Source organism: Suillus subalutaceus (assembly GCF_016647625.1).
Source record: "Suillus subalutaceus strain FC151 chromosome Unknown DFJ58scaffold_49, whole genome shotgun sequence".
Lineage (NCBI taxonomy): Eukaryota > Fungi > Basidiomycota > Agaricomycetes > Boletales > Suillaceae > Suillus > Suillus subalutaceus.
The window spans coordinates 205,247-232,276 of record NW_024540298.1 but is presented as its reverse complement, the minus strand read 5'-3'; the positions used below and the strand labels follow the sequence as shown (position 1 = coordinate 232,276).

Sequence of the window (27,030 nt, the reverse complement as noted above, 5' to 3'; positions counted from 1 at the left end):
CTTTTTTGACGTCGTACAAAATGGTGCCCAGGTGAGTCGTCTGCATTTTTGGTCAGTTCTTGTTCTTATCTTTGTAGTTTCAGTCCTCTGCAGCACGCGGTTCCCATCCTCGTTCTCCTGCAGAATACCCTCGCAGTACTCGCACATTCCTTCCAGAACGCTTGTCTTCGCTCTTCCGCCAATCTCACTCCGATACCGATGGAGCAATTGAACTCCAGCGACGCCCAAGGCGGTCTATATTCTCTCATCGTGGTCCTCGTATTGTCGAAGTTCCTACAGTACAAAGACACAAAGGTATGTATTTCTTTGCGTGCGTTTCGCATCGCCGTTAATCGTTTCCGTCTATTGTTCAGCCGGCACAGAAAACACAACAGCAAGCCCAGTCGCAGGGCCAGGGATCGTCCACGATACCGCCTGTTCCAGGTACTGATACTGCTACGCTAGGTGAAATATCTGTGCGTTCACAACTTGTACGATTGTTGGCTCTTCTCGTGCTTTTTCTCTGCTGCATATCCCCTCAACATGTCGGTGGCAATACGCACCCAACACAGCAGCAATCGCAAGGCCAAGCACAGACCCGTGTCACATCCTCGCAAACACAGTACCAGCAAGGTCAACCCCAGGATCAGACGGCATCATCTCAGACTCAACTTGCTGCCCCCTCATGTCCGTGTCACCTACTGCTCTTGATGTTCATACTACCGTGTCAGGTGCAGCCAGCAGACAGCCACGCCCCCTTCCATTGCAGACCCGTCTCGTTCTTTTTATCTGCTGTACATCTCTCCCGCATGCAGTAACACTGCAGCTTCTGGACATCTATCTTATCTTTGCATCTGGTTCTTTTGTAATTCTTGTTATCGCTTTGTTCATCGACGAAAGTAGCTCGTAACCAAGTAGAGCATGTTGTCGACACCAGGTACTAGAGCTATCACATGTCAAGAACTAGGAATTACCTTCGACGTTGACTTGCGCTCAGAAGTTCAGAAGTTTAGCAAAACTGGCAGTTGATTCACCCCACGCCCAGGCTTACCAAAACAGTGGCCGGGCACTTAACATCACGCCGGACCCACATGTGTCCTCGAGGTTTTTTTTCCATTTTTCGCTGCCACCTTTCTCACTGCATACTTGTAGTTATAGAGAGCTTTAGATCTATAGCTAGGTATATTTCTCAAAATCTCGAACTTCCAAGTCCTTCGTTTGATCCGCTCTTCCACCCAACGCCAACTCGACCGTGCTCGTCTCAGGGCATCACAGAGCTTTTGAAGGCCATGTCGCCTTTGCCGATATATGACACCAGCTGATCTGATTCGTTATTGGTGCCAAATTTTTTTTTGATGAGTTTTTATCCTTTTCGGTTCTGTCAAGTTTTTTTTACCACCTCCCAGTGCTGGACAAAAGTCAAATGTTAAAGCGAGAGTTTCAAACTCTCACTTCAAATATTTGATCTCTCCTATGCAGCGCGCCCAATATCCCTGGACAACACCTGATATTAGGTGTCCATCAGAATCGCAGCGTCATCAGAGATCATTGCAGTTGATGCTACTGCGTTTCGAGCAGATCATGGATATACTTTTCACTGTAGGTTCGTACCTTACCTTGGTTGGATGACACACTGACCACGTAACCTTGATCTTGATAGTTTTACGCCATGTCTTTCACCTCCCGATGCAGGCGAAATACACCACCACTGCCAAATAAGCATCACTTTTGACTCATTGCAGACCCACGCCCTCCCCCCGATATTGGGCACAACCTGAATGGTAACTTCTTTTTGCTGCACCTGGTGATATCGGGCGTTCATCGGAGTCGCAACATATTACCTGCATCTTTCTCTATGGAGTCCTTTCTGCAGATCTTTGTGGTTGGTGTCGCTGTGTTGAGCAGATCGCCAAATTGCTCTTCATTCTCTAGGTTTGTGCCTTATCTTGATTATATGGCACAATACGCGCACCGACCACGTACCCTTGACAGGTCTGCGCCATTTCTTTCACCCATCCCTGCGCATGAGAAAGGCACCCCCGAAAAACACTGTTGTTAGTCCACTTGGGACTTGTTGCAGACATACACAGTACCCCCAATACCTGCTGCTATCCACAGTGCTCCTTTGGGCAGCACCTGATATCGTGCCTTCATTGGAGTCGCAACATCGTCACCTGTGATACTCTTTTTGCGTCCGTTTCAGAGATCTTTTCAGGTGGCGTCGCTGCGTTTCGAGCAGGATTGCTCTTCCAAGCTTCTAGTCGAGGTTCTCCCAGAAAACATCAATATTCCTTTGGTAGGGTCTGAAATCGGAGTCGCAGCGTCACCCCCTACCGTGGTCCATGTATCTCGCACAAAGACCCCAGTAGGTGGTGGCGCTGCGTTTCAAACAGACCCAGAGTTGCTTGTCACTAGCACTCTACAGGTCCGTACCTTGGCTCGGTTGTTCAGATGCTGTTAAGGAACCCTCTGCGGGACATGGTTAACTTAGTACAGCTGGATATGATAATTGTGACAGGTCCCTACAGTGCCACATGTGACAATCCTGGTACTAAGCACAGCCCTAAACATGTCCCTTCTTTCTTGGTTTTTCTGCCGCTCTCGTCGCCCTGGTTTCCACTCCCACCTCGAGGGCCAGGCCGTCGTTTCTGTCCCGCAAATAGTCAAGTTGCTCATATTCTCATAAATGTAAGATAGGGTACTTCGCCGATCGCGATTGTCTTTCTCGAAGGCATCGTAACTATGTCTATGCAAGAGATCGCTTTGCCGTACGGACATCAACATGTTAAGGTCCTGCGAACCCTTCGCTTATTTCGAGGTTTGACCTTAGGCCATGCACCTGCTTGGCAAGCTTATATGGATGGTGATGGGATCTCATTCGAGGTTTTCCGGCCATGTCGGGGTCAGAAAGGTCGTAAGCATATTGATGATCACACGGCTGACAACTTGAAGGGTCGCCCTGTAACAGCCACCGGTGACCGGTGAGTCGCAGTGACGCAGGGCGACCATTCAGTCATGTGATCATCAATATGACCTTTCCGTTGGTAGATTCGTGATAACAACTGGGAAAGTGCGGTGTTGCAAGCTCGGCACGATGTCGTACAATTTTCATTAGGAGATCACAAGCTCACAACCCTTACAAGTTAACGAGATTCCGATGCTGCCCTATAAATATCATAGGTTGGTGATCAGCGACCCATTCCTCACTCTTTAAATTCACCATTTTACCTGCACAGATGTCGGGACTAGAAGAGTCTATGTATGCTCTTGACTGGAGTGACTATATAGGAAGTTCGTCAGCCTTGCTGGAAATGAATCATCGTGCTGAACTTCGTTGTTTTCCAGTTGTAATCATTACCCTGATGATCTATGACTATAGTCGGTAGCTTTCATGAACCTTGCAGTGCGGCTGAACGTAATATTATCTAGTGCTTCAGTTCGAGAAAGAGGTAATGAGGAGGTTGTTTCATTATCGTCGAGTACTCATGATCATATCATTGCAGGTCACGTTTGTTTGGGTTAGAGCTTAACCCCAACGATACGAAGATCCAGAACTGACTAGTTATGCAGGAAAGACAGATGTCGGTGATGGCATATCTATACCTCGTTGTAAGTTCCACCCTGCCAAAGTGCTTCATTGTTTTCCATCTTTGTTACTATGTCAGGTTCGATATTTTGGTATTGTCCTTGCAATGTACGTCGCGGTTGTTGTATCCTTCAGTTAGTACATTGTATGTTGACGCTGACTAGGATTTCCGGCGTCTGTATGTGACGTGATACCAACTGAGCCGTCATTAACTGACTAGTGCTAGGGGGAGGTCTACTTTATCAGCCTGAAGCAGTGAGTGTATCGATTCTTTAGAGAGCCCTAGATTGACCCAGATTCAGCCGTACGTCAGAAGTTTGTTCCGCCTGATCTGCTGCTGACCGCTTGTTTAGTTGTAAATATATCGTATTCAACTGAAACTGGCTTTGCTCACCATGAGATTGAAATAGGTCATGGTACGCTTCTGTTCATGCAGTGGGGTATTTCTGGATATTTTTGCTTGGCGGAAAGTAAGTCATATTCATACATTCTCACACCTTTGCGCTTACCGATTTTGCACCTGCAGTCATTCTCATCTGGCGTCTTTATGTTCTATACAATCAATCCAGGCTCATGCTTTATGTTCTGCTGGGGTTGTTCCTACCTGTCGTCGTGCTCTATATAGGGGTGGATGTATTTTTATGGAGTCGGCCCTCAGCGATGTCAGGTGAATTTTTATTTTTATTGAATTCTTTGCAAGCTGATGCGTGGCTGCACAGTGCAAGAAATAATAATAACTGAAAGTGTGAAGTACTGCACGGCTTCCTTCCACATCGGGCCTATGCCTGCGATATATGCTTACATCCCCATCATATGCTACGATATTTTCTTGGTCGTTCTCGCCATTGGCGTCCTCGTGAGACACCTGAAAGAACGAAAGGAACTTGAAATGAAGCCCAACACCTACGTGGTAATCATCGTCCGATATCATGTGATATACTTTGTTTTGTGAGTTCCCCTTCGTTTGTTGTGTTCTCTGAAAGCATTCATTAAATCACGCTAGGAACTTGGCAAGTCAAATCATGATGGTGACATTATGGGCAAACATTTCGGTATGATCTCCTGTGATTCTAGACAGATCTGCTCTAAAACAGGCATGTACAGACGGTGGTCCGGTATCTCGTAATATTGTACAAGGATACCGCGCCATTGATTATCGCGCCACGCCTTATCATCAGCATTTGGGATACGCATGCCAACGACAACTGTGTACATGTCAGTACAACGTTCGAGGAATGTGTCTGTTGGACTTCACCACCGGCATTGGAGCAACCCGAGATTGACACCTGCGTATGATGTTCCAAATTGAGGAAGGAGGTAGAATGAGGTCTATACTTGCCCCTAACTAGCGTCCGCCTCAGATACCTAGTATTCAACTAAATGCTCTGAGTGGAATTCGTGAATGTAGATTTCTCGTAGATACATCTGTTTTACTACTACGACCTGCACGTTCGACTAGGAATTCCAGGTAAGGGAGTCAAGGATAGGACTATCCTGAGCTCATCTAGTAAGTAGTTCCTGTCACTTGAATATCATCCTTATAGCTCGCAGTCCAAACATCCTTAGATGCTGGTAAGGGTATACTGACAATGGTCGGATCACATCATTCAGGAAATGACGGCAGATGGGATCCGCTCGTGGATTAGATGAAGAGTAGCAAGACAATATCGTGGACAGGATCATGTCGTCTGGGTATTTGTAGACGCTTCTTGTGTAACAATGTTCTCCACCCTCTTCTATGTGGCATTTCCTTTCAACATATTCTGTATAAAATATTCGCCAGCCTAGCAACCAAGTGTAAGAAGAATCGTCCGAAACGAGAAATACTGAATGACTGACCTCGTAGCTACTGCGGACAAGAGGACCGTTGGCCACATAGGAGAAACCCATGTCGTCAGCTATTTGTTTCCATCGGTCAACCTTCAAGTCTTGCTTCGTGGCCCTCATATATTGCCCAAAGGTCAAAACATCGAGATTCGACATTAATGTTGCGAAGTTCTGAACGATGATCCAGCATTATCAGAACGACAGAAACATGTATAGCCCGCTTGATACAATTTATGTGAGCATCGATTCAGAATGAGATGCGACACATACTTATTAGCAACTGATCATCGTCGAAATTGAAGTGGCATGTGCATCGCTGGCGCTGGAAAGTTAGAACAAATATAATATTGGGTGCGTGGGGTATCATGACGAAGAGCCAAGATAATGGACGAAAGCGCTAACCGGCCCCGATCCAAGAATCCCCCAAAGAAGTCGGGATCTCTACACTGTACAGACCCCAGTTTGCTTATTTCTCATAAATGTAGATAGGTACTCCGCCGATTGCAGCTGTCTTCCTCGTCACTATTGAGATCACTTTGCCGTACGGACGTCAACATGTCAGGGTCCTGCGAAACCTTCGCTTATTTCGAGATTCGACCATAGATCGTGTACTTGCTTGTCAAGGGTTAGTGATATGGATCAGTTGTTGTTTTCGAGCACTGCCAAATTGCCAATGCGACCTAATACTTAAGGGGGTCGAATAGGCAGGATCATCTAGAAGGGGTAACAGCCACCGATGCCGGTGACCCCTTCGAGTTGTCAGCCGTGTGATCATCAATATGTAACTTACGACTTTCGATGACGTTAAATGGAAAAGTGCGCCGCCACAAGCTCGGGGCGATGTCGTACAATTTTCATTAGGACACCATCAACACAACCCTTAGTATTATAGTACAAGTTAACGAGATTCCGAGGCTGTCCTATAAGTATTTGTACGTTGATCAGCAACCCATCCATCACTCTTTGAACTCGCCATTTGATCTGCACAGTTTCATGTCGGGACTGGAAAAATCTCTCTATGCTCTTCACTGGAATAACATCGTATCAGGTTCGTCAGCCAAGTTGGAAACGAACCATCGTACTGAACTTCATTTTCCAGTGGCGATCATTACTCTAATATCCTATGAGTACAGTCAGTAGCTTTCATGAACCTTGCAGTGCGGCTGAACGTCATATTATCTAGTGCTTCAGTTCGAGAAAGAGGTAACGAGGGGGCCGTTTCATTATCGTTAAGTACTCATGATCATATTGTCGCAGGTCACGTTTGTTTGGGTTAGAGCTCCACCCCAACGACATGAAGATCCGGAACTGACTGGTTATGCAGGAAAGACGGTGGTCAGTGATGTCATATCTATACCTTGCTGTGAGCTCCACCCTGCCAAAGTGCTTCATAGTTTCCCATTTTTGTTGATATGTCAGGTTCGATATTTTGGTATTGTCCATGTAATGTACGTCACGGTGATTGTATCCTTCAGATAGTACATTGTATGTTGACACGCACATCTAGGATTTGCGCCATCTGTACGTGACGTGATACAAACTAAGTTGTCATTAACTGACTAGCGCTAGGGGGAGGTCTAATTTATATCCCTGAAGCAGTGAGTTCGATTCTTTCTTTAGAGAGTTCTAGGTTGACCCAGATTCAGCCGTACGTCAGAAGTTCGTTTTACAGCTAGACCTGATCTGCTGCTGACCTCTTGTTTAGTTGTGAGTATATCGTATTCAACTGAAACTAGCTTTGCTCATCATGAAATTGAAATAGGTTATGGTATGTTTCTGTTCATGAAATGGAGTTTTTCTGTATATCTTTGCTTGGCGGAAGGTAAGTCGTATCTATACATTCTCCCACCTTTGCGCTTACTGATTTTGCATTTGCAGTCATTCTCATCTGGCGTCTTTACGTCCTATACAACCAATCCAAGTTCATACTTTATCTTCTGCTGGGGTTGTTCTTACCTATCGTTGCGCTCTATATATGGATGAATATATGGTTATGGAGTCGACCCTCAGCGATATCAGGTAACCTTCTATCTCGACCGAGTTCTTTGCAAGCTGATACCTGATTGCATAGTGCAAGAAATAATAATAACTCCAAATATCAAGTACTGCACGACTTTTTACCACATCGGGGTCATGCCTGCGTTATATGCTTCCATCCCCGTTATATGCTATGATATTTTCTTGGTTGTCCTCGCCATTGCCGTCCTCAGGAAGCACCTGAAAGAACGAAAGGAACTTGAGATGAAGCCCAATACCTACGTAGTAATGATCGTCCGACATCATGTCATATATTTTGTCCTGTGAGTCCCCTTTCGTTTGTTGTGTTCTCTGAAAACATTCATCGAATCACGCTAGGAATTTGACAAGTCATATATTCATGGCGATATTGTGGGCTAACCTTTCGGTATGATCTCCTGTGATTCTAGAGATCTGCTCTAATGCAGGCATGCACAGACGGTGGTGCGGTATCTCGTACTATTGTTCAAGGATACTGCGCCATTGATTATCGCGCCACGTCTTATCATCAGCATTTGGGATACCCATGCCAAAAACAACTGCGTATATGTCAGTACAACGTTCGAGGATTGTGTCTGTTTGACTTCGCCACGGGAATTGGAGCAGCCCGGGATTGACTCCTGCGTATGATGTTCCAAATTGAGGGAGGAGGTAGAGTGAGGTCTATACTTGTACTTAACTGGCGTCCGCCTCATATATATATCCAACTAATTAATGCTTATATCTAAACTCAGCAGAATTCGTGAATGTAGATTTCTCGTAGATACATCCGCGCATTGACTACTACGACCTGCACGTTCGACTAAGAACTCCAGGTAAGGGAGTCAGGGATAGGACTGTCCTGAACTCATCCAGTAAGTAGTCCCTGCTACTCATGTCGTCAGCTATTTTTTTTTTCCATCAGTCAAACTCGGAAGATTCCACATATCGCTCAACCTTCATGTTTCGCTTCGTAGGCCTCATATATTGCCCAAAGGTCACAACATCGAGGTTCGACATTAATCTTGTGAAGTCCTGAACGATGATTCAGGAATTATAATCTTGACGCGAATGCTCTTCAGCTCACCTCGTAAAGCGTCCATGACCTGCTCTCCTGTCTCGCCAACACAACGCAGGATACTTATCTTGGTGATACAGACACCTTCCTTCTTCATGTGTTAACGCACCTTCAAACTCTGCCGGAAAGTTGCACGGCAGTCGCACACAAAGGGAGTCAACTCCTCCACAGTCTCACCATTGTATGCATAAATGTCTAGGCCAGACTTGGCCACGAGAAACATTGCCCGAAAAATCTCCTGTTGATGCTTCCACAAGAATATGAGGCGTCCTGTTTCGAGTATCCTGTTGGTGAGCAGCACGAACGAAGTTAGCATGTAGTATACTTTTCATAATAGTCTCTGCGAATTGATGTGCACCACCACCTACAAGGTCTGCAGGGGTGATTATGAGCCTGTGATCTGGTTATGTTCAACGCACCATCTCTGTGAACATTTTGCCCCCATCAACTAAGTAATGACCTCTGCTGTTTTTTCAGGCTCGTGAGGATCCAATGGATGTGGGGCACTGGTGTAACTGCCTGTCCGAGACCCTTGTTAGGTAGTGTAGGCTACCCTGATACGGCTGGAAAACACTAAATGAAGACCCATCACCATACTGTACTTTTAATGGATTACGTTAAGCTAACTAGCAGACATTTGACAACGTTGCTTAATCCCAATAGGGAAGGTGATACATGACTGATACCGTCAGGGAAAATACCTCGTCCCTTGCTTCTTCCGCTTACTAATGCCTTCAAAATCTAATAGAGATGGTAATGCATTGCACTCAGCGCCAGCCCTGGGCCTCAGCTAGGTCATTCATTTCTTCCCTAACACCTTTAAATGACTCGTACCTTCAACTTACTTACCTTGCTTCCCTTGCTTACTACCAATCACCAGTACTTGGCGCAGGGTGACCCTTCAAGTTGTCAGCCGTGTGATCATCAATATTCGGAGACAGTGATTCGTGACGCATGACGAGTCAAATGGAGAAGTGCGATGCCACAGGTTAGGTACGATGTCGTACAATTCTCATTAGGATAACGACAAGTTCACACTGACCCTTACTACAAGTTAACGAGACTCCAATGTGCTCAATAAGTATGGTACAGTTATGATCAGCAGCCCACCTCTCACTCTTTGAATCCGCCATTTGATCTGCATAATTTCATGTCGGGACTAGAAGAATCTCTTTACGCTCTTGACTGGAATGACATCATATCAGGTTCGTCAGCCTTATTGGAAACGAATCATCGTGCTGAACTTCGTCGTTTTCCAGTTGCAATCATTACCCTGATATCCTATGATTACAGTCAGTAGCTTTCATGAACCTTGCAGTGCGGCTGAGCGTCACATTATCTAGTCCTTCAGTTCGAGAAAGAGGTAACGAGGGGGTTGTTTCATTATCGTTGAGTACTCATGACCACATTATCGCAGGTCACGTTTGTTTGGGTTAGAGATTAATCCCAACGATATGAAGATCCGGAACTGACTGGTTATGCAGGGAAGACGGTGGTCAGTGATGTACATATCTATACCTTGCTGTGAGCTCCACCCTGCCAACGTGTTTCATAGTTTCCCATTTTTGTTGATATATCAGGTTCGATATTTTGGTATTGTCCATGCAACGTGCGTCGCGGTGGTTGTATCCTTCAGATGGTGCGTTGTATATTGATGCTGACGTCTAGGATTTGCGCCATCTGTACGTGACGTGATACCAACTGAGCCGTCATCAACTGACTAGCGCTAGGGGGAGGTCTAATTTACATGCCTGAAGCAGTGAGTGTATCGATTCTTTCGTTAGAGAGTTCTAGGTTGACCCAGATTCAGCCGTACGTCAGAAATTCATTCTACAGTTGGGCCTGATTCACTACTGAGCTCTTGTTTAGTTGTGAATATATCGTATTCAACTGAAACTAGCTTTGCTCATCATGAAATTGAAATAGGTTATGATATGTTTCTGTTCATGAAATGGAGTTTTTCTGTATATCTTTGCTTGACAGAAGGTAAGTCATATCTATACATTCTTCCACCTTTGCGCTGACCGATTTTGCATTTACAGTCATTCTCATCTGGCGTCTTTACGTCCTATACAACCAATCCAAGCTCATACTTTATCTTCTGCTGGGGTTGTTCTCACCTGTCGTCGTGCTCTATATAGGGGTGGATATATTTTTATGGAGTCGGCCCTCAGCGGTCTCAGGTGACTTTCTATCTTGATTGAGTTTTTTGCAAGCTGATGCCCGGTTGCATAGTGGAAGAAATAATAATAACTCCAACTATCAAGTACTGCACCACTTTCTACCACATCGGGCCCATGCCTGCGCTATATGCTTCCGTCCCCGTCGTATGCTATGATATTTTCCTGGTTGTTCTCGCCATTGCCGTCCTCAGGAAGCACCTGAAAGAACGAAAGGAGTTTAGAATGAAGCCTAACACCTATGTGGTAATGATCGTCCGATATCATGCCATATACTTTGTTCTGTAAGTTCCCCTTCGTGATGTGTTCTCTGAAAGCATTCATTGAATCACGCTAGGAATTTGGCAAGTCAAATCTACTTGGCGATATCGTGGGCCAACCTTTCGGTATGATCTCCTGTGACTGCGATTCTAGAGAGATCTGTTCTAATGCAGGCATGCACAGACGGTGGTGCTGAATCTCGCAATATTGTTCAAGGACACCACGCCATTTATCATTGCGCCACGTCTTATCATCAGCATTTGGGATACGCATGCCAACGACAATTGCGTACATCTCAGTACAATGTTCGAGGATTGTGTCTGTTTGAGTTCGCCACCGGAATTGGAGCAGCCCGAGATTGACCCCTGCGTATGATGTTCCGAATTGAGGAAGGAGGTAGAGTGAGGTCTATACTTGCCCCTAACTAGCGTCCGCCTCAAATACCTATTCAACTGAATACTGTAAGGAACGTCACTCCGCTGGCTACGGAATTCCCTTTGTGCTACCGGTTATGGACTTAACTTCTACCGGTTCGAGTTACTACTCTACCGGCTATGGAGTTCCCGTTATACTGCTATCATAGCCACTCACTTAGATATAAAACCCTGTCCTTACTTTGCGTATCTTTAGTGAATTCACTCCCCCTCGTTCATATCTCATCACTCGTGATCCGATGATCAATCCCTGTCGAACTCATTAAGCAGCCTTACAATATTCGTCTCTAGATTTAGTGGAATTCGTGAATGTAGATTTCTCGTGGATACATCTGCGCATTGACTGCTACGACCTGCACTTCCGCATCCTGCACTCCGTGTCATTCAACATCAAGAATACTTGAAATGTGCTCCATCACATTCCAGATAATAGTTATAATCGATGTGACCACACGAAGACGCGTGTTTCGTATTGTTATCACTCCCATGATATCAATGGCGTATTTGTGAGCTACAACTGAATCTACCGTCATGGTTTCGAGCAAATCGGTCCTTCTCCACTCTTCAGGGGTGGTGCCACCAAGCATAGGTAGCGTTCAAATTTTCTCTGATTGTGGTGTCGAATATGTTTCAATGCCATCCGGTTGGGTGTAATAGTCAATATCTAGTGTTCTCTCCGTGGATAGGTCGCTCGACTAGATAATTGAAGAGTTGACGATTAGACGAATGGAGTTAGTACCAGATATGAACCTACTGCAAGAACATCAGAGCATCGCGTTCGGGTAGGAGTTGCCAAGCTAGACGCAGACATCGTCGGAGAAGATCAATCAGAGATACGTGGGACCACATGAAAATGATTAGCTGCATGAGTAGAAAGGAGATATCTACCATTCCGGGTTACCCATCCCCGAAGATGGGCGATACAAGATGAAAGCGACACAAAAAGGAAAAATAAGATATTAATGATGTTTAATAACACAAAGTACAGCTTGCGATTGAATTTCTGCCTTGCTATAACACGGTTTCGACACACGCAATAACCGTCCGCGATCTCAAAAGCCGCCACGTAGAGCAAGTACAAGGTGGAGAACTGATCCTGCGGAGATGTTGAACTCCTTAGCGGTCTTGTCGTCCGGCCTGGGTCATAGCCGAGAATGATACGGTCAGTTTGCGTGATTTGATGGAAACGAAGGCGACTACGCACATCTGTCTCCCACCGAAGATCAACCTTTGCTGCTGTGGCGGCACACCGGATTGCTCTTCAACCTTCTCTTTGATGCGAGTAATCTGTATCCCCGTGGTTCGTGAGCTTGGAACTGATGAGTACGCTCGGTTTAGGCTAGATACCTTGTCTTCGAGATCTATGTCCAACTCAATCTGTCAATACATAACGGTTAGTCATGAACGGATCGCGAGAATTGGATTGGGCACCTCCTTGCCAGTGAGCGTCTAGCGGTCATCAGTGTAGCAGAACGTCTGTTTGGAGTGAGTTTGGATGCTTACCTTGACTTTTATGAGCATGATCAAAGATGCACGCCGTGAATCTACGCCCCCGCTTTACTCGATGGTAGCCTGTGTACTTGCCACATTGAGAGGCATAATTATGAAGTTCAAGCTCCGCGAACCTTCTTCGACCATGCTTCCATAACAGTAGGCGTCCGTTGCATAACTCGTTCATCGACATACAACATACAACGAAGCGGCTCAAGTATGCTCATGCACAGGTTTCTTAAAGATCAATGTTAGCTCGCCTAGGACGCAAAAGAAGAGAATCGATACGAGCCATGCATATGCATGAAGAGTCATTTGTCTCTACTTCTAACTAACGATAATCCAAATAACGAGTCATTAATGATATAAAACGAGTGTGCTGCGTAAGTAGTTGTCCTGTCGATCGAAATTGTTGAATGTTCTAGTCTATGCGTTCCATCCAGTGCGATAGTAGTTGGTATTCCTTTGCTAGTTGTTCGGTGTGGTATTGGTGCCCGTCCTTTTGGTGCGGTTGCGTGAATATTCGATGCCCTTCAAGCCCCAAAAATTAAACTCCTATCCACAGATGCATCCTCTTCCTCACTGCTCTCCTCCTCCTCAACCCCTTCCTCCATCCTAGACCTCTCCTTCACATACTCATGCCCCAAGAAATTCATCACGCTACCAACAACACATCAGCACACTCAATACACAACGCAACAAAAAACCACTCACTAAATTGTCCCATCCGCGCACCCTACCACTACCTCCTCATGCGTGAGTTGCATTGACATCGGGTTCTTCTCTGGCACCGCCAAGCCCGTGAACTTGGGCGGCAACGGACCTAGAAGACCTTTCACACCCTCGTGCGTGGCACGAGCAAGCGCCGCCCATGCACCTGACAAAGGAATGATATTTGCATCTATATCTACGCTCGGCGTCGGGGACGAGAAGCATCGGATTTGCATGGTCCGTCGTAGGCCCCGTGTCTTCATCGACTGGACCATCAAGGACATCAACCTTGTCCTTGTCTTTATGGGTCGACATCAGAACCTGGGTGCACGAAATGAACAAATGAGGACCATATTCAGTTAGGAAAATGACGGGACAGACGTACCCTCCGATCAGCCCCCGCTCGCGAACTAAACCTCGTAGCAGTAACCACCCTCCTCTTCCTAGGATCCACTGCCCCAACAGCAACATCAGGCGTCTCTACGAGCGCAACGAGCTTGGGAGGTGCAGTCAGAATCGCCGCCCGCCCGAACCGAATCGCAAACCCATCTGCACCCGCCGCACCCATAGGGGATAACGGTGCACCCATCGGGGACAGCGGAGTGCCAGATCGAGGGAGTAGGGAGAGTGGAGATGGTGATATACCTGAGAGGTGAGATGCGCTGAGATTGGAGGTGAGAGGCGTAGAAGGTGTCCCAAGCGAAAGACGCGATTTGGGCAAGCCCGATGTACTCACCCCAAGTGCAGACTGTCTGCGCTGGGGAGTAGACACCTGCGTGGGCCGTATAAGGGATGAGACAGCGCGTGATCTCGGGTTAAGGGAGGAGGGCGTAGGAGAGGTAAGAGTCCTTCCAGTGAACGTAGGGCTCATTGTAGTAGTCTCGGCAGGAGTCTTCTCGTCTTCACCTTCGGTCCATTGCAGATGCAAGATCACAGATTTAGTCGCGCACTAATGAGAAGCGAATGAGGCACGCAGACCAAAGATAAGTACAACACTTACAGTCATCTGCGAGCCTTTGGCCGCGAACCACTGCAACATATTATTAGGCGCAGAGCCCACATTAAACAGCTTCGCATGCAGCACAGGGTCGCTACCACCGAGTTCACTGAGCTTAAACTGCGAGATCATCTCTCTCCTCTCTGTGCACCATCATCAAACTATCAGCAACAGAGTATAGAGGAACTCGACAGCAAAGAAACCAGAAACTCACTAATCGAGAAAACCCGAACGATGCCATCGATAGTCACACCCACTACACGCTCTCCTTCCGCTTCTGTGCCCCCTTGGACGATCTGCACACCGATATTAATCGTTGTCTGCTGTCCAAACCTCACAATCTTCGTCCCGGCGCGCCAATCCCAACACACGAGAGCCTTATCAGCGCCTGCGCTGACGAGATTCTTGGAGGAAAGCGCAACGGCGCGGATACCGTTGAGGTGTCCGGCAAGTTGTTGAAGAGGCGTGAATGTGACGGAGGAAAAAAGGTGAACGCGGCTGTGGCGTATAATTTTATTTCAAGTATGAGATATACACAAATGGACGCACCCAACATCATGAAACCCAACCACGAAAACCTCTTCGGCACATGAGCTCCAAACACGCGTAATGCACCGTATCAAAAACGACACACCTTCCTCTGCCAAGAAATCCACACAGCTCACAGGCTTCTTCACCTGCAGGCACTTTTTCATCTCGCCGGTGTCGATTGTCCCAGAAACGGATGGTTTCATCATAGGAGCCTGAGATGAGGCGCTTGCCTATGAGTGGATCAGCAAAAGTCCTTGCTTGGGGAGAGCGAAAGTAGAATGCAAAGGAGCAAGGGAAGGAGAAAGGGGGTAGATGGAGCGCAGCTGTGAATCAGAGTGGCTGGAGGAGCAAGACCTGCTTTTAAATACAACTGCTGACCTTCAGCCTTCCTGGTCCACATTCTACGTCTCCTCAGTAGAGTATAGTTAACAGGGTACGCGAGCACCGGAGGTAGGGCGGAATGAAGGGAGGGTAACCATGAATCGGAGTGGCTGGAGGAGCAGGACCTGCAATACAGCTGCTGACCTTCAGCCTCTCTGATTCATATTCTACGGCTCTCCTTCATCAACACAGAAACCCTCCCCATCCCCAAAATGTTCGTCCACCCCCAAAATAACGACACACAAAAAAAAAGAAAACGCCCCTCACCTCTCAACAACAACGTCGTACAGAAATTTGTATGTCCATTCAAGAAGCGTATGCTCTGCGGAAGCGCATGCGCAAAATTGGACTCGCGATGATGGAGGGAGCGGTAGAGAGGGTACCTGCAGTGCAATAAAATGAAAGAATCGGTAAATGCAAGTGTCGAGGTCATGATGGAGAGGGATAACAGAGTGGGAATGAGGACAAAAAATCGAAAACGGAGGAAAGAGAACTCACCATCCCTCAGGCTTCGCCGGTGCCCTCACACGGACCGGATCACTGATAGTCAAGCGCAGACAATGCCACCTCCACAATGCAGGATGACGAGTTGCGGTGTACCATTTTTTCGAGACCTGTCGTGTGTCATCAGTATTCATATGCCTTCGACCAGTGTCTCAAGAAACAAGAGTTCCGAGCGGAACCAACATCTCCCAACATCCCACAAACCATCACAAGACACCAACAAAACACTCACTAGCCCAGCCCTAACAACCTCTTTCACGCTCAACTTGCTCAAGATCTGAAGAGCGATCTCAGGAGCGAGGAAACCGATGATGTCGAATGAGCTTTTGAGGTATTTTTGAAGGAGGAGGATTTGAAGGGGGATGTCGCCTGGGAGGGTTGCTGTTGGCGGTCGAAGGGAAGAGTGAGAGGTGGGGGGAAGGAGAGGGTAGGGGAAGAGAAGGATTGATTAGCTGGCGCTTCCTATATTAACATGTGCGGGACGTACATTCAAGTATGATCTGGATACTACGCGATAGAATGTAAGTGTCAGCATCTTCACTAAAACAGGAGAGTAACAAAGGAAAGAGAGACTAGGGAACACCTCCAGAGGCTGCCACGTCATCTCGCCCCTGCACCAATCAGCAGGCACGACCTCCTTCCATGAACAACAAGAAACAGTAACCCAAACCATAACAAAGAAAGACTCACATTCTCCCCCGCCCCTCCCTCCCCAACCCCCTCATAGCCCTCCTAACACCCCTCTCATCAAGCTTCTTCATAGCATCTACCAAATCGCCACCCTCCGCGGTCTCATCGCCCTCCCCCTCCACATTCCTCCAACTAACCGCGTCCCAATACCCCCTCTTCCTCCCACCACAAACACAATACTCACCCCCCTCCAGTTGCAAAGACCCTTGAGCCTGAGACTGAGACTTGGAACGCAATTCTGCGAGTTGAGCTTGAAGATGATAAACCTGCGCTGCACTACTTGCGTGCGCGCGTTCGAGGAGGCGCTTGTAGGCTAGGAGTTTAGAGGTGTGGAGGGTACGGATTTGGGTGAGGGCTTGGTCGAGCTGTGGAGTTGAGTTAGTTGGGTTTGGTGAAGAAGGGAGAGGAGGAAAGGGATAGGTAGGTGTATGCACGTGAAAGTGGGGTCTGCACAGTGATATAAGCAGGGAAAAAATATGTGCATGCAGTGCGTATCAGAAGGACGTGCGTACGCGACGACAATAAGACCGCACACAATCCAATAATCGCAAAAGCATACAGACACAAAAAAGCAGACAAACGAAACACTAAAACGAAACGAACTCACCTCCTCATCGCCTTCCCCATCCACATCCGTAACCATATCAAACGTCATCCCATCATCCTCATGATCCCAAATATCCTCCAGACCCGTGTCATCGTTCAAATTGATCACGGCACCGTTCATGACGCGTCCGTTCACGTGTCTTGGACCTCCGATGATACTCCCGGTACCATCGCTGAAGACGCTCCCTATTCTTGTCCCGCCCATGGCGCTTGCGGCCATAGCTCTTTTTGAGGCGAGCGATTCGGACAGCAACGCGACGGGCTCTTTACCCATGAAGTTTGAGCCAGGAGAACGGACTTTTGGACTCGGAGAGTGCATATTTTTTGTACCAGGGGACCGTGTCATACTGGATGTCCCTGATGGTGTACGCTGTAGCTGGGTACGAGCGAGAGGAGACAATTTGGAAGGTGTGGTTGAAGGCGTGTTTATTGAAGGTTTTGAGGGTGTGTTGCTTGAGTGGGGCTTAGGCGCAGAAGACGGGGGTACAGTAGTCGGAGTACTCTCCATGGAGACACTCCTGGTCAGAGAAGCCATTTCGCCGCTTCCAAATACTGATGCTGAATTGGAAGTAGCAGAGCTTGCGGTACGCACGCGGACTGACGCGGATGAAGGATTGTTCTTGTGCTTTGCAGGACTTGGAGATGTAAAATTTATAGCTGGTTTGGGAGAGGCGAAGTTGACTGAAACACGGTGTTGATGTGATGGAGTTGGGACAGATGTTTCTGAAACGACGCGTGCTCGAGACGGGGTTGATGACACTGCGTCTCGATTTCCATTCGAGTCTGTAGTGCTGCTAGTGGAAGCATACAAGGAACGCGGGAAAGCACTTGGCGGACCTGTGCCAGAACGCTTCAAGGGCGTCGGCGTCGTGGAGAGCATGTTTGAGGTAGAATTCGAATTCGAAATTGGTTTGGCGGGCTTCACAGTCGTACAACCGCTCGCATCACTTGTGATAGACAGCGCACGCGTCTTAAGGGAAGTACGTGTAGTAGTCGAGTTTGACGTCGTGCGCGACAACGACAAACGTGAGCGGGTTGATGTCTCAGAGGGCGTCGGCATTCTAGTTCAGTGGCTTGTCACTATCGGGAGCAACCACAAAGTAGTAACAAACCGCGTTCTTCCCACGTCCACACGGTGCCAACTTGAATCAGCACTGGCAGAATTTATGTGCGAAGAGTCAACTAGTGATTGGGAAGAAGTTCTGAGCTCTGTCGCAGTACTGTTCTTCCCGTTCTTGTTATTGTAACAGTAAGGCTTTTTACAGACCTACAACGACAATGCCACTCCCCACTCCGGTTCCAATGGTGCTGTAGTAACAGACAGTATGACGTGGTGGACGCAATAGCACCCGAAACTCATACTGCAGGTACTGGCTACTATATATCATCCACCAAAACTTGACCTTAGAACCAGCAGGACATTTCAGGCCTCGTGAACATGCAAAGATTGCGCGGCTGCAGGACGAGCTGATGTGGAATATCGAGGTCATTATTAGAGTACATAGTCTCGTTAATGGTTCAGTGCGTCCACAAAACTTCCGCGGAAGCAAATGATTCCCTGTGCGAACTCCAAGAATCATATTGCACAACTTCTGAGTTTACTATACAAATTACAAACGCATGCTAAGTGTGTAATCCCCGCGTGTTTCTCCAGTCTCACCATCATGAGCTTAGTAGTTAGCCTCTTGTTCAATGAGCCCAAGAGCAGTTGCAGAGCGGGGCTTGATAGAACACTTGAAGGGCTTGGGGTGGCTTGGAGTGTATCAATCCAGACCAGCACCGGACGTGACAAGATATGCGACATACCTGATCGTACCTGGTAAGGGTTCAACCTCGGGGGGTGATCTCAACACCATTCTCGACGACCTTTGAAATATCAAACACGGCCAATGTCATCGCAGTGGATATCCAAATGGAAGCATCAGCAAGGTGGAGACCTGTACATCAAAAGCAAGCAAATATCAGAATACTGTTAATTAATTAATGCGAGTTGGACACACCTGGGCAAATACTGCGGAGCAGAAAGTTAGCATTCCGATCAAGTTCAGAGCCAACATTATGCTTACCGTCTACCAAAGCCGAAGCAGGCTGTGCGAGGCTCCATCTCAGGTTCCTTTCCATTCTTAGCCAAGAAGCGTTCAGGATTGAATTGCTCGGGATTAGCATATGTCCGTGGATTGTTGAGCATGAACCTGTCGTAATCAAGATCATTACATTCTGTTCATCAATCGAAGGGGAGCACCAACCAAATGTTAGGCATCACTAAGGAGCCTTTTGGAATATAGTACCCATCATGGATATCGTCCTCAGTTACACGGTGGGGAAAACCTGCCATTGAGATACCCGAGGTCAAATAAATAATGTCATGATCGATATCCGCATACCGGTGGGAACGACAACGTTCCAGCGGAGAACTTCTTTGACAAGCGCCTCAGCGTAGGGGAGGGAGTCGCGGTCGGCGAAGGTGGGAAGACGATCAGGACCGACAACCGCATCTATCTCAGCCTGGGCTTTCTTCTGCACATCAGGAAAAAGTGTCATAGCCAGAAAAAGCGAATATATTGCAGAAACAGTCTGAGGAAATAAGTTTGGTACTCTCAGAAGATGTCGATTAATGGATGTAGGGAGGGACTAACCGTGTCGGAACCACCGGCGTACAGGTTAAAAGCAGACCACTTCACGGCATGGTCCTCTTCCGCAGACACATCACTGCCTTGTAAGAGATTCGAGGTCAAAGACACAGGGGCGGTGCCAGCAACCTGTAAATTTTGATCTTCAATGCATGATCGCCAAACTGCAAAACTGCAAACGGTCACCATCTGGTCCTTCACCAACTTGTGGGGTGCAGAAAACCATCTCTTCGAGGGTCTCACGCCATTTACGTGCTGTGCGCTTGAAGCCAGCACCGGGGAACCACACGGGAGCCTTTGCCACTAGAATTTTCAAGTTATCAGAAGCCAACACAAACGTCAGAAGAATATGGCTTACAGAATGGTAAAATATCAACCATATATGCACCGGGAGCTGCGGCTTGCGAGCCATTGACTACAACGCGGTCTGCAAGGTCAACGAAGGGATCATTGTTCTCTTTCACTTCGTAACCATGAGAGATGCGCAAAATGATCGCGCCAGCAGTGCTATAGTAAAAATTCAAGATCATGTCATTTCGAGGATACATAATACATACTGTCGGACATGTTCCTGCAGTTTTTCGGGATTCGCAAGCACACGCTTCAGGAATCGACGAGTCTCAACCTCCTCGATCTCGCTGTATACGTCCACTGCGGTGCGACTGCCGATGACTCGACGTAAGTTCTTGCGTTGCTGGCGAAAACGGTCACCATGAGGAAGGAAAGGCATAGAGTCCTTCCATCCAACAAGTTCGCCAGCCATAGGAACAACAGGACGGTCAGAATACAAAGTGCTTTTACTGTCCATCATTTCCAATGCAGTCTTGATAGAGTTTAACACAAAAATGTGCCGACCCAGAACCTCGATATGCGTGATATTACCTACAGATGAGACTTATGAAAAATGTATGATTTTGGAGAAAAAGGAAAGCACTCACCATACTTCTGACCCCACTCAGTAAATGTGAGCCATGGCTTGATGCGAGGCATATCTAAAACATTGCCAATGAGAGGCCATCCCCGGGGACCAGGTGGATATGGTGCAGGATTCTTCTTGATGACCACCTGCTTTACCAGATAGACTCCGACACCAGTAAGGCATAGTAAGTCCAACCAAGTGACACTGGCGATTGACAACATGGCCTACTAGCAGGGGATGAGCAACTCAAGAAAGGGATGTAGAGCGAATTGATCAGATAAGTGGATATTTTGTACTTAACTCATTGGAAGGACACGTCACACGAGAGTTCTATTGGAAAACTAGGGGTTCGCTGTGCGAACTTATGACCTGGCGGCCAAGAGGTACCCGCGAGTCGGGAGAAAGTGTACGTGAGGCCACCTTATACCAGACGAGCGACGGACATGTGTTGCCGAACACCCTAGGCATCGTAGTACAGATGAGCATACTATACGACTTTTGGATTTAAAAAAATCATTTTGTCTTCTTCTGCCAGTGAGAGCTGGTGCCACTGCTGCACATGACACTGCAGAACCAATCTGCCTCACATCCGTAATTATTATTATTAGTTTAATTTACTCACACATTTATTGATTTCCCTTTTTGCGACTTGCCGCCGGCTTGAACATTCACTTGGCATGGATGGATTTTTCAAGGCCCATCTTGAGTAATCATGGCTAACCGTTTGGCACCAGAACAGATTAGAAATCTGCTCTCCCGTAGTGCGGATTCGAAACCTGTGGACATGGACAGTTCTTCGGAGGTTAGTCTGAACTTGGCCAGGAAGCGTCCTGGTAGTGGTTAACACAACAGAATCAAAATTTGTTTCTCTTGTACTAAGTTCGTAGGTTCCAAACCTGCTTAACAACAGGATTTTTTCTATCGGAACACGCCTTGAAGATTCACTCATCCTCGGAGGTTCATCTCAACTTCGTCCTCGCCACAGTGGTCACCACAACGGAATCAAAATCCGTTTCTCTTGGACTACGCAGGTTCGAAACCTGCTGAATAACAGGTTTTTTCTTCTATCGGAAGACGCCCAATTCCTCGGCGGAGTCGGAGGTGCACCTCAACTACCGAAGTGGTTACTACAACATAATCAAAATCTGTCTCTTCAACTGTACCAGTGCAGGTTCAAAACCTGTCAATGAGTTTTTTTTTATCCGAACACGCCTTGAGGATTCACGGATGGACAGTTCCTCAGAGGCTCATCTCAGCTTCGCCCTGGCCAAAATGGTTACTCTAACAGAATTGAAATCTGTCTCTTGGACTGTACCAGCGCAGGTTCAAAACCTGCTGACGAGGTTTTTCTCTCAGAACACGCCTTGAAGATTCACTGATAGATATTTCCTCGGAAGTTTATTTCAACTTCGCCTGGCCAAAGTGGTTACTACAACAGAATCGAAATATGTTTATGTGGGACTTGCGCAAGCTCGAAACCTGCCGACCACAAGGTTTTTTTCTATCGGAACACACTTTGACATTCACTCATGGATGGATTCCTCAGAGGCTCATCTTAATTGGTCTTAACCAAGTGGTTACCACAACAGAATTAAAATCTGTTTCTTTTGCAGTCGGTTCCAAACCTGCTGACAGCATTTTTGCAGTGTATAGATCCTCAGACCTCTGTCTTAACTAGGCCCAGTCATTGCGCCGAAACCTCCTTTTTATGTGATAGTCTGTCCATGAAATAGAATTCACCTTCACGCCTCGTCCGGATCGTCTCAGAAAAATAAGGTATATCCCTGAGATGTGTGCGTGCCAACCTAGATTCTCGACAGGCTAACCAAAACTGTCGGGATTCACCACCAAATGAAACATTGATGGGGCTGGAGGCCTGAAGAATGCACGCAAGCTAAGGACAGAGTGAGTCTGACGGTCGGGCAGATGATGTAACCTCCCCAGCCTCGCTGAAGTCTCGTCGATGAACACTCCTTCGGTTGTTGGGCCTTGGCTCTTCCAAAGCGACCGAGGATGATTCGAAAGCCAAAGGTGGGATAATGGAAAGTGGCAGACCGAGCCATATCATTCTGATGTGTAGTTTGCGTGCGCTCCTGTTTTGTGTTGATACTGGGGCGGAACATACTTTCGATTGCCGCAGCAAGTCCCGGACACCTGGACGAAGATATCAATAGAGAGGTCAACGCGAAACTCGTTCATGCGAAGCAGGCTTAGATACGACGGACACAGCATCGCCTACAAGTTGCTGATCCATTGTGACAAACAAGACAGGAGGGACCAAAGCCAATGGCGAAGACAGCAGAAGACAAGGACGCGGCCATGTGACGAGGCGAACAACGACGGAAGGCAAGAAAGCCCCTCAAGAAAACAAGCATTAGCAAGGAAATTAGAACAGGGGCGAGACAACAGGACAGCTGCAATTCAGTCTGGTCTGTCTCGGAGAGTTTGGCACGCGAGGAATTCGAGATAGCGCGCGCGCGTTTGCTCGACTGAGTAAAAGGCTCATGGAGAAGTTCAGCAGCAAAGTTACGTCTCGGAGCCGCCAAATGCTTAAAGATGAAAAGCAAGTCACCACAATATTCGGTACATAGATGGACACGCAGGAGGCCACACGCATACTAGTAGTAGTAGTGGCGATTATCAGCGCTCTGACCGGCAGTGAGTGAGCGCGAGTTATCATAGGAAAAACATCAATCAAATGGTGGAGACTCGAAGCAGATCTACAGTGTGGGTTGAACAACGTTCCGAATCCTAGAATAATGGAAAAAAAGCTCAAAACCGAACCAAGGTCTAGTGCAAATTTGCTGTCTTTGTTGTTGTTTGAGTCGCGCCTCGATTCTGAGACGTCTGACAAGATACTAGTATAATTCATCCACCGAAACTTGGTCGCAGGACCACCAGGACATTTCAAGCCTCGTGAACATGCAAAAATCGGGCGGCTGCAGGACAAGCTGATGTGGAATATCGAGGTTAATATTATGAGTACATAGTCATCCACAAACTTGAAAGTTCCGCGGAAGCAAATGATTCCCTGTGCACCGAACTCCAACAATCATAGCAATGCATAACTCCTTGTAACGTACAAATTATGACGCATGGTGTTATCCCCGCGTGTTTCTCCGATCTCACCATTGTGAACTTAGTAATAGTTAGCCTCTTGTTCAATGAGCCCAAGAGCAGTTGCAGAGCGAGGCTGGATAGAACACTTGAAGGGCTTGGGGTGGCTTGGAGTGTGGTAATCCAGATCGGCGTCGGACGTGACAAGATATGCGACATACCTGATCGTACCTGGTGAGGGTTCAACATCGGGGGTGATCTCAATACCATTCTCGACAACCTTTGAAATATCAAACACGGCCAATGACATCGCGGTGGATATCCAAATGGAAGCATCAGCAAGGTGGATACCTGTACACAAAAAGCAAGCAAATGTCAGAATACTGTTAGTTAACTGATGCGAGTTGAACAAACCTGGGCAAATACTGTGAAGCGGAAAATTAGCATTCCAATCAGATTCAGAACCAACCTCATGCTTACCGTCTACCAAATCCGAAGCACATTGTGCGAGGCTCTGTCTCAGGGCCCTTTCCATCCTTTGCCAAGAAGCGTTCAGGATTGAATTGCGAGGGGTTAGCATTATGTCCGTGGATCGTTTAGCATGAACCTGTCGCAGTTAAGAGCTTTACATTCTGTTCGTCATGCGAACGGCAGTACTAACCAAATGTTGGGCATTACTAAGGAGCCTTTTGGAATATAGTACCCGTCATGGATATCGTCTTCAGTCACACGGTGGAGGAAACCTGTCATTGAGATACCTGTCGTCAAATAGTAGTGTCATAAACGATATCCCAATACCTGTAGGAGTCACAACGTTCCAGCGGAGGACTTCTTTACAAGTGCATCAGTATAGGGGAGGGAGTCGCGGTCGGTGAAGGTGGGAAGACGATCAGGACCGACAACCGCATCTATCTCAGCCTGGGCTTTCTTCTGCACATCAGGAAAAAGTGTCATAGCCAGAAAAAGCGAATATATTGCAGAAACAGTCTGAGGAAATAAGTTTGGTACTCTCAGAAGATGTCGATTAATGGATGTAGGGAGGGACTAACCGTGTCGGAACCACCGGCGTACAGGTTAAAAGCAGACCACTTCACGGCATGGTCCTCTTCCGCAGACACATCACTGCCTTGTAAGAGATTCGAGGTCAAAGACACAGGGGCGGTGCCAGCAACCTGTAAATTTTGATCTTCAATGCATGATCGCCAAACTGCAAAACTGCAAAACGGTCACCATCTGATCCTTCACGGACTTGTGGGGTGCAGACACCATCTCTTCGAGGGTCTCACGCCATTCACGTGCCAAGTGCTTGAAGCCAGCACCGGGAAACCACGCAGGGACCTTTGCCACTGAAATAGTAAGGTCATCGGAAGCAAACGCAAACGGCGGAATAAACATAGCTTACAGAATGGTAGAATGTCAACCATAAAGGCACCGGGAGCCGTGGCCTGCGAGGCATTGGCTACAACGCGGTCTGCAAGATTAACGAAGGGATCATTGGTTTCTTTCACTTCGTAACCATGAGAGATGCGCAAAGTGATCGCGCCAGCAGTGCTATAGTAAAAATTCAAGATCATGTCACTGCGAGGATAAATAATGCATACTGTCGGACATGTTCCTGCAGTTTTTCGGGATTCGCAAGCACACGCTTCAGGAATCGACGAGTCTCAACCTCCTCGATCTCGCTGTATACATCCACTGCGGCGCGACTGCCGATGACGCGATGTAAGTTCTTGCGTTGCCGACGAAAACGGTCACCAGGAGGAAGGAAAGCCAAAGCGTCCTTCCATCCAACAAGTTCGCCAGCCATAGGAACAACAGGACGGTCAGAATACAAAGTGCTTTTACTGTCCATCATTTCCAATGCAGCCTTGGTAGAGTTTAACACAATTATGTGCCGACCCAGAACTTCGATATGCGTGATATCACCTACAGATGAGACTTATGGAAATGCATGATTTTTGGGAAAAGGACGGCACTCACCATACTTCTGACCCCACTCAGTAAATGTGAGCCATGGCTTGATGCGAGGCATATCTAAAACATTGCCAATGAGAGGCCATCCCCGGGGACCAGGTGGATATGGTGCAGGATTCTTCTTGATGACCACCTGCTTTACCAGATAGACTCCGACACCAGTAAGGCATAGTAAGTCCAACCAAGTGACACTGGCGATTGTCAACATGGCTTACTAGGAGGGATGAGCAACTCAAGAAAGGGATGTAGAGCGAATTGATCAGATAAGTGGATATTACTAACTCATTGGAGGGACACGTCACATGAGAGTTCTGTCGGAAACTAGGGGTTCGCTGTGCGAACTTGTGACCTGGCGGCCAAGAGGTAGCCGCTCGGGAAAAGTGTACATGAGGCCACCTTATACCGGACGAGCGGGTGCCACTGCTGCACATGAGAACCAATCTGCCTCAGGAGCATCAAGTAAACTAACACATTCAAAATGAAACTGTCGAAAACGAAATTAACCGCAGTGATAGAAGTATGTTGAAATAAGATAAGCATACATTGATTGCAGCTATCAAGGTTCAAGTTGCATTGAACCATTTCTCCAGATTCCGGCCCTCGACACCAACAAAATTCATCTTGTGGGTCATCAGGTTGACTCTGTCTGCAATTTGAATAACATGATTCTTCACTGGAAGCGAGCTAAAGCATGCTGGTGATGGTCAGACGAGGTTTTACTAGTAGTGCAAAAGGTATGTCTTGCCAAACTCTTGACCATCACTCGCATCAGCGGACGCTTACAAAGCAATACATAATATTACTTACAGCAGATGACGAGATGTCTGTGCTGATTCAAAGTCAGGCATTAGCAGTGTTGTTATTAATTGTCACTCTATGACGAAGCGAGGCACGAGCGAAGTCTTAGAGTTTGGTCTTTGGCCGAGCGGAAGAAGCCGTCGCTTCTTGTTTCCAGCTCCTCCACTAGCAAAGTCCTCGTCGAGTCGCTCGTCGAGCTCTTTTCTTTTCTTTCCTTCTATCCCATACTATCCTTTCCATAAGCTACACACCATTAATTTAAAGACTTTCACCTTCCTTAAAATCTATCATCTATGGCGCACATCGCATCAGACCCATCATTGGACATTGTTCCTGACTTCGCCTCCGCAACTTTCCAAGGCATAAGAGTCCGCTGTAGAGACTCACGTTTCTGTGGGCTC

The 27,030-nt window shown here is 47.2% G+C and overlaps 10 protein-coding genes across 10 annotated transcripts; 4 read left to right on the top strand and 6 right to left on the bottom strand.

Annotated features, from left to right (window-relative positions):
- The first annotated feature begins 192 nt into the window (after window positions 1–192).
- Window positions 193–924, top strand: DFJ58DRAFT_786706 (uncharacterized protein). The gene is made up of 2 exons (XM_041390089.1): window positions 193–294; window positions 354–924. Exons 1-2 carry the CDS (start codon window positions 199–201, stop codon window positions 795–797), a joined length of 540 nt encoding a protein of 179 aa, XP_041244228.1. The 5' UTR covers window positions 193–198; the 3' UTR covers window positions 798–924.
- A 2,291-nt stretch (window positions 925–3,215) lies between these two features.
- On the top strand, window positions 3,216–4,517 carry DFJ58DRAFT_727646 (uncharacterized protein; the record flags this gene model as incomplete). The annotated part of the gene is made up of 11 exons (XM_041385506.1): window positions 3,216–3,270; window positions 3,325–3,357; window positions 3,409–3,428; window positions 3,483–3,497; window positions 3,550–3,588; window positions 3,645–3,673; window positions 3,730–3,743; window positions 3,792–3,820; window positions 3,879–4,035; window positions 4,092–4,232; window positions 4,285–4,517. The coding sequence occupies 11 exons, from the start codon at window positions 3,216–3,218 to the stop codon at window positions 4,515–4,517; spliced, it is 765 nt and encodes a 254-aa protein (XP_041244227.1).
- A 1,868-nt stretch (window positions 4,518–6,385) lies between these two features.
- DFJ58DRAFT_727645 (uncharacterized protein) lies at window positions 6,386–7,696 on the top strand (the record flags this gene model as incomplete). The annotated part of the gene is made up of 10 exons (XM_041385505.1): window positions 6,386–6,440; window positions 6,492–6,524; window positions 6,576–6,595; window positions 6,650–6,840; window positions 6,900–6,913; window positions 6,962–6,990; window positions 7,039–7,051; window positions 7,098–7,214; window positions 7,271–7,411; window positions 7,464–7,696. 10 exons carry the CDS (start codon window positions 6,386–6,388, stop codon window positions 7,694–7,696), a joined length of 846 nt encoding a protein of 281 aa, XP_041244226.1.
- A 612-nt stretch (window positions 7,697–8,308) lies between these two features.
- DFJ58DRAFT_841210 (uncharacterized protein) lies at window positions 8,309–8,899 on the bottom strand (the record flags this gene model as incomplete). The annotated part of the gene is made up of 4 exons (XM_041392682.1): window positions 8,309–8,422; window positions 8,575–8,749; window positions 8,834–8,838; window positions 8,885–8,899. 4 exons carry the CDS (start codon window positions 8,897–8,899, stop codon window positions 8,309–8,311), a joined length of 309 nt encoding a protein of 102 aa, XP_041244225.1.
- Window positions 8,900–9,176: 277 nt separating this feature from the next.
- On the top strand, window positions 9,177–11,673 carry DFJ58DRAFT_745555 (uncharacterized protein). The gene is made up of 13 exons (XM_041387401.1): window positions 9,177–9,453; window positions 9,568–9,670; window positions 9,725–9,757; window positions 9,809–9,828; window positions 9,883–9,897; window positions 9,950–9,989; window positions 10,046–10,147; window positions 10,196–10,228; window positions 10,392–10,451; window positions 10,508–10,648; window positions 10,701–10,929; window positions 10,983–11,031; window positions 11,090–11,673. Exons 1-13 carry the CDS (start codon window positions 9,445–9,447, stop codon window positions 11,279–11,281), a joined length of 1,026 nt encoding a protein of 341 aa, XP_041244224.1. The 5' UTR covers window positions 9,177–9,444; the 3' UTR covers window positions 11,282–11,673.
- A 451-nt stretch (window positions 11,674–12,124) lies between these two features.
- DFJ58DRAFT_786672 (ubiquitin-related domain-containing protein) lies at window positions 12,125–12,923 on the bottom strand. Its single transcript, XM_041390088.1, has 5 exons — window positions 12,844–12,923; window positions 12,772–12,789; window positions 12,688–12,717; window positions 12,545–12,627; window positions 12,125–12,477 (listed from the first exon to the last, which is right to left on the bottom strand). The coding sequence occupies exons 1-5, from the start codon at window positions 12,859–12,861 to the stop codon at window positions 12,393–12,395; spliced, it is 234 nt and encodes a 77-aa protein (XP_041244223.1). The 5' UTR covers window positions 12,862–12,923; the 3' UTR covers window positions 12,125–12,392.
- A 171-nt stretch (window positions 12,924–13,094) lies between these two features.
- On the bottom strand, window positions 13,095–18,131 carry DFJ58DRAFT_906114 (uncharacterized protein; the record flags this gene model as incomplete). The annotated part of the gene is given in 15 exon segments (XM_041394993.1): window positions 13,095–13,491; window positions 13,546–13,708; window positions 13,743–13,863; window positions 13,928–14,491; window positions 14,543–14,682; window positions 14,754–15,037; window positions 15,089–15,119; window positions 15,174–15,207; window positions 15,227–15,300; window positions 15,719–15,834; window positions 15,950–16,065; window positions 16,188–16,336; window positions 16,443–16,462; window positions 16,646–17,010; window positions 17,253–18,131. 15 exon segments carry the CDS (start codon window positions 18,129–18,131, stop codon window positions 13,365–13,367), a joined length of 3,183 nt encoding a protein of 1,060 aa, XP_041244222.1. The 3' UTR covers window positions 13,095–13,364.
- A 735-nt stretch (window positions 18,132–18,866) lies between these two features.
- Window positions 18,867–21,021, bottom strand: DFJ58DRAFT_881196 (cytochrome P450; the record flags this gene model as incomplete). Its single annotated transcript, XM_041394551.1, has 10 exons — window positions 18,867–19,188; window positions 19,252–19,262; window positions 19,318–19,443; window positions 19,498–19,579; window positions 19,636–19,825; window positions 19,888–20,010; window positions 20,087–20,184; window positions 20,240–20,388; window positions 20,439–20,763; window positions 20,820–21,021. The coding sequence occupies 10 exons, from the start codon at window positions 21,019–21,021 to the stop codon at window positions 19,079–19,081; spliced, it is 1,416 nt and encodes a 471-aa protein (XP_041244221.1). The 3' UTR covers window positions 18,867–19,078.
- A 2,918-nt stretch (window positions 21,022–23,939) lies between these two features.
- DFJ58DRAFT_660023 (uncharacterized protein) lies at window positions 23,940–24,420 on the bottom strand (the record flags this gene model as incomplete). The annotated part of the gene is made up of 3 exons (XM_041382124.1): window positions 23,940–24,024; window positions 24,079–24,282; window positions 24,338–24,420. Coding segments are annotated over 3 exons (372 nt in total), but the record flags the coding sequence as incomplete, so codon positions are not given.
- Window positions 24,421–24,560: 140 nt separating this feature from the next.
- DFJ58DRAFT_360458 (cytochrome P450) lies at window positions 24,561–26,149 on the bottom strand. The gene is made up of 7 exons (XM_041380017.1): window positions 25,838–26,149; window positions 25,459–25,783; window positions 25,260–25,408; window positions 25,088–25,203; window positions 24,907–25,029; window positions 24,656–24,844; window positions 24,561–24,600 (listed from the first exon to the last, which is right to left on the bottom strand). Exons 1-6 carry the CDS (start codon window positions 26,037–26,039, stop codon window positions 24,665–24,667), a joined length of 1,095 nt encoding a protein of 364 aa, XP_041244219.1. The 5' UTR covers window positions 26,040–26,149; the 3' UTR covers window positions 24,561–24,600; window positions 24,656–24,664.
- Between the last annotated feature and the right edge of the window lie 881 nt (window positions 26,150–27,030).